General features: G+C 42.5%; 1 protein-coding gene across 1 annotated transcript in view; it reads left to right on the plus strand.

Moving 5' to 3' along the window:
- Positions 1–9,738, plus strand: part of PLCXD2 (phosphatidylinositol-specific phospholipase C, X domain containing 2) — a 40,923-nt gene that overhangs the window by 25,066 nt on the left and 6,119 nt on the right. Inside the window, exon 3 of the mRNA XM_015405947.1 lies at positions 8,689–8,930. Within this exon, the coding sequence (XP_015261433.1) occupies positions 8,689–8,930 (242 nt within the window). The remainder of the gene's footprint in view (positions 1–8,688; positions 8,931–9,738) is intronic.

Below are 9,738 nucleotides of genomic sequence, written 5' to 3' on the forward strand. Positions count from 1 at the left end.
ATACTGTCTTGTTATCTTAATACTTTTCTTTTTATATATAAGCATGTCTCAATTTTATTAATTTCATATCTATGGATTCTCATGGTCAAATCTTTTATAACCTCTTACATAATCAATCTATCTTTCCTTATATATAAAAGAGTTTTGGTGTGACTCCTGGACACGCGCCCACAGCCTTTCGCCCACTCAGCTGCCACTCTCGCAGACTCCCAATCCCCTGGCTGCATTGCCTCGCTGCGTTGGCTCGGCCCCGCCCACAGAGCTGACAGCCAGCGTTTTGCTCTGTCTGGAGGAAGCCTGCGAAGGGGATGGACGCTCCACCGAAGGAGCGGCAACCCTCCACGGGGGAGAAGGAGGCAGACCTAGCAAGCAGCAGCAAGCAGGGGAAGCACTCACCTTCGCTGCCCCCTGCGGCCCCTCTCCCTCACCTCAAGGCCGGCGCTTTGTCAGAGCAATAGCTCAGTGGGCTGCATCGAAGAGAAGGCTGCCCAGCGCCTTTCAGTGGCTCTCCCGCCTTCCTTCAGCAGCGCCGGCAGCACCAGGGAGGATCTGGCCTGGAGGAAATGAGCTGCGGCTCCTGCAAATCTGGACTCTCTCCTGAGGAAGACACTTCTCTTGGCTCCTGTGTGGGCCTAACTGTGACTAACTGTCCCCTCAGTGGCTCTTGGTAGGCAACCAACTTCTGTCAGTAAAAAAAAAAAAGGACTTTCAGCATAACCCCCTCCCACTGTACTTTCTCCTGAGTGCCTGTTGCTAGGGAACCAGGTTCTGTCAGTAAAAGGCCCTTTCCACACCTATTTTGGCATTTGGGAGAAAACTCATTGGGGTCAGTCCTAGAGATGTAAAATTTCCGGAAATTTTGAAGCTCAGGGAAAAAACCCGCTTTTTTTCCAGTTTTTTCCCCCCAGAAAAAAACAGAAATTTTTGGAAAAATTGAAAAAATGCTACATTAGCATTTATTTTGTCTTTTCTAGATTGAAAGTCATTCTGTTACTTTAGGAACATAAAATATGAATATGGACATTTTTACTTGGCATGAAATTATCACAACTAGCATATTAAAAATATAGTGTATCCAAACAATTATTACAAACAGAATACCCACCCACATGCAAAAACAAAACTGAAACCTTTTTATTTTCTTCTGACAATAGCACCTCCTAAAGAAAGAAATGCATCTTGTTCTTGCATTGGAGAGTTCAGTTTGTAACCTAGGACTTGCTTGTCCTCAGTGCACAGAAATTAGATCAATCTGATACCATATATATATATTTTAGAAATGATTTCGAAAATATTTGAACACCTTGTCTTAAAATATTTTATTCATCATGTTAAAATAAAACGTTCCATAATCAATTTTTTTTTCCTTTTCTTTTCTTTTGTCCCAATTTTTCGGAAAAAAACAAAAAAGTCCTTTTCTTTTTCCAATTTTTCCAATTTTTTGGAAAAAAACAAAAAAGGCTTCAGGGGAAAAAACGGGTTTTCCCCCAAATTTTTCTGGATTTTTTCCAGGCCTTCACATCTTTAGCCAGTCCTGATAGGGTTGCCAACTCCAGGTGGGAAATTCCTGGAGATTTGAGGGATGGATCCTGGAGAGGGTGAGGTTTGAGGAGGGGTGGGACCTCAGACAGGTGCAATGCCATGGACTCCACCCTCCAAGCCAGCCATCCCTCATAGGGAACCATTGTTGCCAATCTTCAGGTAGGGGCTGGAGAACACTCAGAATTACACCTGCTCTCTAGGAGGGAGGGGGAGGAGATGGAAAGCTGAAGTCAGGGGGCAGCTAACGGTAGGTTGACGGTTGGCGGGGAGATAAGGTTCCCAGCTCCAGGTTAGGAAATTCCTGGAGATTTGAGGGATGGAGCCTGGATAGGGTGAGGCTTGAGAAGGGGTGGGACCTCAGACACGTGCAATGCCATGGACTCCACCCTCCAAGCCAGCTGTCCCTCACGGGGAACCATTGTTGCCAATCTCCAGGTGGGGGCTGGAGACCACTCAGAATTATACCTGCTCTCTAGGAGGGAGGGGGAGGAAATGGAAAGCTGAAGCCAGGGGGCAGATAATGGTATGTTGACGGTGGGCTGGGAGGGAGAAAGGGTTGCCAGCTCCAGTTTGGAGAATTCCTGGAGATTTAAGGGGTGGAGCCTGGAGAGGGTGTGGTTTGACGTAGGGTGGGACCTCAGACAGGTGTGATGCCATAGACTCCACCCTCCAAACCAGCCATTCCCTCATGGGGAACCACTGTTGCCAGTCTCCATTGGAGGGATGGAGATCAAGCAGGGTTACAACTGTTCTTCAGATGGCAGAGATCAGTTTCCCAGGAGAAAATTGTGGACTCTCTGTCATTATACCCTACTGAGGTCACCACAGCAAATTGATGCTGAGTGCCCAAGGATGGGGCACTCTCCCAGAGCTTCTTCCTAGAGCTCGTTGTATTTATTTCCACAATGGGACTTATTCCTAGTACACATATAATTATAGATCCGTAATGTTCTGCTGCTTGTAATTAGCCATTCTATAACCAAAACATTCCAAAAAATTATATTAACCCTTAAAAAAAGACATACCTAGTACTAATTTCAATTTCACATTCTTTATAAAAGTTTCCATAACTGCTTATACATAGCCCTTCTATAACCAAAGCATTTCTATATATTTTAAATTAACCCTAAAAAACCATACCTAATACTGAATAACTTCACATTTCTAGTGTTGATAATATTTATCTTTAAGATTTTCTAAAATAATACATACAAATATCTTATAACAAATATTTCTTTAACATTTTATTTTATTTCAATTTTAATCGCTAAATTCCATACAACTGTTAGTAATATTTGATTTTTATATCACATTATAAGATTTAAAAGTTTTCTCCATAAAGCTATTATTATTTACTTTTGAATCACAAGATTTTGAGCTTTCTATGATTTAATATAGAAACTCTTATACCATTTATTTCTTTCAACATTTAATTTTAATCACAGTTTCTCTTAAGTTTTATATCCTTGGATCTCATTAAATCTCCTTATCTTCAATTTTAAGTATTATTTGCTCTGCTGTAACCATTCCACCTTAAGTAATAATTTCTCCTCCCCACTTTTTTCCCCCCTCCTTCTTGAGTTCCAGCATTTTATTATCTGTAGTTGAGGGTTGTTCCTGTAGAATCTCCATGTGGGAGCAGAAATCTCTCCCTGTTCACCTGCAGTATCTAAAATAACTTGCAACTCTTTCCTTACAGACAAATATGCTTTTATTTTCTGTAGTTGAGGACTGTTCCTGTAAAATTTCAGTGTGAAAGTAGAGATCTTCCCTTGTTTATTTGCAGTATCCAGAAGAAATGTATTAGTAATGCTTAAAATTATCTTTCGTTCCACCTTAACATCTTCAGGCACATAGGCAGCTATTTTTTTCTATTTTCATTTTAAACAGTTTAATCCCTGATATTTTCATTTTTTCCTATCTTGATTGCACCCTCAAGTTTTGTGCTTCATTTGGTGATTGTTTTGGTAGATTTTCTGTTTGGTAAAAGTTTGAAGAAAGTTCCTGGACCTGATTTTCTAACAAACACAAATTGCACTGTATTGGCAACATGGGTGAATTAAAAATGCCTGTTAATGTCTCCATTATCATTTGCAAATCAGGCATTGTTCCTCCAAAACAGCTTAGCCAGATCACTGATCTCCCAAAATTTGTTGCTAAAAATCCAAATTGGCTCCAATATGCGTTAAGTCTCTTTCCAATAATAATCCTTCTCTGAATACAATTTAATTTCAATATAATGCAAATAAATTCATTATAAAGTCACAGCTTTAAATCATATTGATAATATCCAATTCTTTTTTCAGTTTATAACCGGTTAGATCAGTGGGGGTCAGCACAGTCAAGATCTTCCCTCTTATAGACCCTTTTAGATATTTTGTAAATTTTATTTATCAATTTCCCACTTAATTATTGTTTACAAATAATCATCCTTTCATACATTTGAGTAAATTTTCCATATTTTGTTAATCCAGTTATACAAGCTTCTCCATCTTTCAATAAATACATTTTCATCTTTCCCTTGAAGAATTCAAACTTAGTTTGTCCATTTCTGCTACTTCCATCAATTTACACAGTATTTCTTCTCCTGTGGGGAATTTATCTTGTTTCCGATATCTGGCCAACTGTATCCTTGCAATTGTTAAAATTTTTCATTTTGTTTATAATCCTCTGGTATCATATTCAATAAAGCTATTTCAGGAGTTAGGACCAAATTTACATTCATAATATCTAAGATTATCTTTTGTGTCATTTTCCAGTATGCGGCTGTTTTTGTGCAACGCCACCACATATGATAGAACGTCCCCACATTTCTTTTACTTTCCATCACATTTTAGATATTGATGGGTGATATTTAGCTATCTTATCTGGAGACCGATACCATTGGTGCAAGACTTTATAGATATTTTCTTTGTAATTAACCGCTCTCATATATTTCAATGTTTTCCATGTATTTGCCCATTGTTCTATCGTATGTCCTATATCTTTCATCCATGCTATCATCGTCGAGGTAACCCTTTCATCTAGTAAATATTCTTCTAATAAGAATCTATATATTTTCTGAATCATTTTATCACTTGTTGATAGCCAGATCTTGTCTAACTGTGTTTTAATGTCTTGAAATCCTACTATGACATCTTTAGCATATCTAGATTTGAGTTGCATATCTTCCCACCAAGTTAATTTTATTTTATATGTTAATTGCAGTAGTTTGAAAGCCACTTTCAAGTCAAAGGAGGGGGGCAATTCCCCCTTTCCCCTTTGTTTTCTAATCCTTTTACAATCTGGTTAAATCCTTCAGCACTATATCAGCAGGCAACTCACAAAAGAGTAGAAAAGACTTGCTTACAGAATATCTTCTTATATTTTACATAGAGGATCATTTAATGTAGAAAACATTTAGACGCTTCATCTGCTCCTCTCGTTGTAGGGTGTTCACGGCTGTGTGCCAAAGATGGCTCCTATGTCAGCTTGTGCTTCAGGGCAGACAGTGAGAGCTCAATTCCCACAGCTACCACCTGGGAAGAGCTTCTATGTCAAACCATCTGCTTCAGGAACCCTTCTCCTAGGCCCCCCTTAAGTCCTGGACTCCCCCAGGACCTACAAACTGGACAGTTCTGCTCTCCCTCAGGAGCAACTCCTAGGAGATACCGATAGTGCTGTGCCGAAACCCTCTCTCAATTTGGATCACTATTAGAACTGGAAGCAGGGTTTTGATGACAGCAATATGTTGCCCTTATGTCTGGAGAATTAACTGCAAAGTAACACCTAGCCTACAGATACCTCATTTTTTAAATGTTAGGCTGCGGTCACACAGAGCATTAGCCACGCTACAGGGACGGAAGATAGGTGGATTTTCCGGGCACAATCTCACCGCCACATCTGGGAAGCGTAGAGCTCCCGTGGCTCACCCGAAGCTTCCCACCGAAGATGCGGGGTAAAAAACTAGTACCTCGGAGGTACTAGTTTCCGGAAACCCCGGGGCAAGGGCGGGCGTCTGATCGCGTTTCCAGTGGCATCCAGCGCCCGCCCATGTCCCCTCGCAAAAAGGTGTGTTTTTTTCCAAGTCTCCATGGATGCGTACAAGCACCCAACGGAGCATGCGCATACTTCAGTGTACAGGAAAAAAGAAACGTTTGCCCTGGAGGAAGGCGAAGAGGCGACTGCTTGTCCGACCGTCCCCAGGAGCCGGATGGAAGACAGCTCAGAGTCGCCCAGAGCGGCAAAAAAAAACCCCTCCGGGGGACCTGCCTTTCGGTTTCATTGTCAGGCGTTAGAAGGCAACAGCAGTTTACTCTGCCCGTCAGCGCCCGCTTCGCGGAGCTCCAGTCGCCAAGCGGAGGAGAGGCAAGATGGTTGTCAGAGCCTTCTTCCCCCCCCGCCCCTTTCTCTGTGCCCCTCAAGCCCTTCCACGGACAAAGCTGTCAGCCTTTGTTCATTTTAATTCCATCTTTCTGCCTCGTTCTCTCTCTCTCTTTCGAAGCACACCACGGCAGCAGAGACGAAGGTCGTGTCGGTATCCGGTCTCGTACACGTCCCAGGCTCCTGCCCTCAGCAACCGGCGGCAGTGTCTCCTGCCATCCCCAGGCGGCAGCAACGGGAATCTCTGCTGCTTTCCTTCCTCCAGGCCAGCAGTCTCAGGTCGCAGAAAGCGAGATGCGCCCCCGCCTTACCACCAATGTTAGTTTCCCTCACACTGAGGACTCAAGCTCCCTCTTCCCCACCCCTTGCCCACGTCCGTTTCTCCCTTCTCCTACCACCAAGTGACCTTCTGGGACATGTAGTCCATTTCAGCCACTTCTTTGCTGCATGGTCGTATGATCGGCACCTCCCCCCTATACACGGGACCTCCACGGGACGTCTGATCGCGCAACCGCGCGTTATTTTGCCCCGGGGGCTAACAGCCACGCTCCCCCACCCCGCATTTTCCTGCCTATGTGATCGGAGCCATAAAATGGCTGATAAAGTGGCAAAATCTGTTTTGGAAGTGAGGATTCTTGAATATTCTTAAATGAAACTCATCAGTGAATAAAGGTCTCAATGGCTCTGTTTCTTGTGTAGAAATATAACTGTACTCCATACTATGTGGACTTTAATCTTCTCCCACTTCTTCAAAACAATGGCAAAGTGAAATTCTCCTTAGATACTGTACATTGTAGCAAATAGTGATGAACCAGTACTTTCTTATGAGTAAATATGACTCCACCACATACATATTCTCTCTCATTAAGAAAGAGAATGAAACTAAACATTGAATGTGGTGTGTTAACCTGGAATACACTGTTACTTCCAAATTATTCTTCCCAGATATCTTCCCCTTATGAGTTGTATGCTCATTGGTCTTAGTGACCACCCCCAAAATTATCCTGGTCCTACTCATTGCATTTCTCTAATTTTAGAATTTTCTCATATTGGCAAAGTTGTTTCCCTTTGTCACTGCCTCTGCTATGAACAACTTAATACATCTAGTACTGTTTTGTAGTTCTTCTGTCAGACTTCTTATGCATGCCTGATCTATCTTATGTTTTTACATCCTGTAAAACCCTAGAAACTTGTCACCTGTACATGCCATCTCTCTTTTTCATAAGCTCCAGTCAGCTGTCAGGGCTCTTTTTGTAGCAGGAACTCCTTTGCATATTAGGCCACACACCCCTAATGTAGCCAATCCTCCAAGAGCTTACAGAACTCTTCTTATAGGAGCTACTGTAAGCTCTTGGAGGATTGGCTACATTAGGGGTGTGTTGCTTGATATGCAAATGAGTACCTGCTACAAAATGAGCCCAACATGTATTGAATATCACTCCCCCCCTCCCTTTCTCTCTCCTTTAAGGAAGGTCAGAGGGTTGGAAGCTTGTGCTGAAGGAGCCCCCCAGTGGCAATAGATGGGCACAGCAGCTTTAAATGTATTATGGGCCAAATTAGCCCATGCAAAATCCGGTGGAGGGGAATCATGAAATATCTTCAGTTAAAAAGCAGAGTTGTTTGTTTCTTTTTTCCTGGAATCCAAGAGCTGTAGTCTAATACCTAAAGCAATCAAACTGTGAGCATGCCAGTATCCAACATCAAAGACTAGCTTGAGAGAGTCAAAAGATCTGGACCTAGAAAATTTTGCTTTTTCTCCTCCTTCGTTTTGTAATTTTTTGTAGTAGCATCTGCCTGTTGATGGGTCCTATAGAATTCGAAAGCTTGCATAATATTTTATGTCATTTGGACTGGATCCAATAAAATTTTGTTTTCCTTTGTGCATGATTGACCACAGAGTATCCCAGTTGTGCGGAGGAATGGCCTGTTTTGTTTGGATAGATTTGTGCTCCATGGCAGAGGAAGGAGAATGCATAGCATGTGAAAAAATGGGGGAAAGTAAAATGCAGATATTCATAAAGTGCTAATAGGAGGAAGTTAGCTGTTTCATTTCTCATGTTTCATAAAACCATAGAGGGTGCCAGTGCAATTCTTTGCACAGCTACTGCAGTCTAAGCCCACTGCGATCAGTTGGCTAATGTTGAAGTGACTCTGCATAGGATTGCACTGTCAGAGACTGACTCCCCACCAGTGTTCCCTCTAAGCTGAGTTAGTGTGAGCTAGCTCAAAGCTTTTAGCCCCCAGCTCACACATTTTTGTCTTAGCTCAGGAAGGATGCCTCCAGAGCAAACAAATTTATGCAGGAGCCAAATTGCTTGCTCACAACTTTAATGTCAGTAGCTCACAAAGCAGAATTTTTGCTCACAACACTACTTAGAGGGAACATTGCTCCCCACCCTTCACTTATATGTTGGTGACTTTTGTTTCAGCGTATCTAAAGAAGTGTGCCTGCACACAAAAGCTTATACCCAGAATAAAACATTGTTGGTCTTAAAGGTGACAACAGTGCTCAAACTTTGTTCCAAGTAGACTGGGAAAAAGTCTTAAAGCCACCTCGTGGCTGGCTGAAGTGAGATTCGTTCCACAGGAGTCTTCCCTTGCTTTTAAGTGCTGTCCTGCTCCTATTTATATGTTAACACCAAATCAATAAGGCCTTGTTTTCCAATCCTTTCCCTTGCCCAATGATAGAAAGTACTTTCAGTGGGACTGTTTGACAACAAAAATGTGCTTGGGAAGATGGTTCTTGTGTTTAACACATCTCCCTCCTCTTTTTTGATTTTTCAGGTTCTTATTTTCTACCATCATCCTCTCCATGAAGATTACCCCTTTCTGTGGCCAGGGAATAAAATGCCAGCACCATGGGCAAACACAACCAATGTACATAAACTGTTACAGTTCTTAGAGACCACCCTCGGTGAGCGAGCAAAACACGAAACATTTCATGTTTCACAAGCTATTCTCACTCCAAGGGTCAGAACTATTGCACGGCATCTTCTCCAGGGCCTGAAAAACACACTTGTTCACAGGTCAGTGCTTCTTCAGATTTCACTGGGATCTTGTCAATTTGTTCTCTGTATTTTACCAATACATATAAACATAACCAAATAATGTGCCCAACAGAAACAGAGCCTGAGTGATTACATTCATTTGCATTGATCCCTTGTTACTTTTTCATCTTTCACCCTTTCCATCCACTACCATTTCTCTCCATCACAGTGTAGAGAATAAGCTCCTTGCAGGCAAGGATCTCCCTGCTGGGCATATACTCTCTCCTACCATCTGCCTCCCCCTTCCCTTCTGAAGCCCCTTTTGCACCCTTTGAAAAGCCGCTCCTGCAACTGGAGGAGCCTTGGAAATGGCACAGGATAAGGAAGAGCAGATCAGCAGAAGTTGCCTGAGTCGAAGGGAAGGTTGGGATCCAATCCAGTATTTCACTCCAGTTTGATGTCTGGATTCTGAATCTGATCAACCTGTTTCCTCATCAAAACAAAATCTTTCAAGATATACTGGTAATTGTGTGTCACATTACATTTGGTGATATTAAGCTAGATGAATGTGCTTGCAAAAACAAATCTTAAATATGAACAGAGTATGTTGGGTATACAGCACGGTGCAGGACTTTTAAGGCAGATGTGAGTACACCAAAACCATTACTGCGGCTAGTTGCTGCCACCTACAGACCAAAAATAAGTAATGCCATTACTTTCACTGGAAACATTGGTGTTCTCAGCCCCGTAGCTAAGGACTTTTTAGGGAGGGGGCCGGGGGGGACGCCTGCTAATCCAATCAAAGGCTCCAGGGCAAGGGCTGCAGCAGCCACAGCCTCCGGGACCT

This window comes from Gekko japonicus, unplaced genomic scaffold (genome assembly GCF_001447785.1).
Source record: "Gekko japonicus isolate JY-2015 unplaced genomic scaffold, Gekko_japonicus_V1.1 scaffold365, whole genome shotgun sequence".
NCBI classification, from domain to species: Eukaryota; Metazoa; Chordata; class Lepidosauria; order Squamata; family Gekkonidae; genus Gekko; species Gekko japonicus.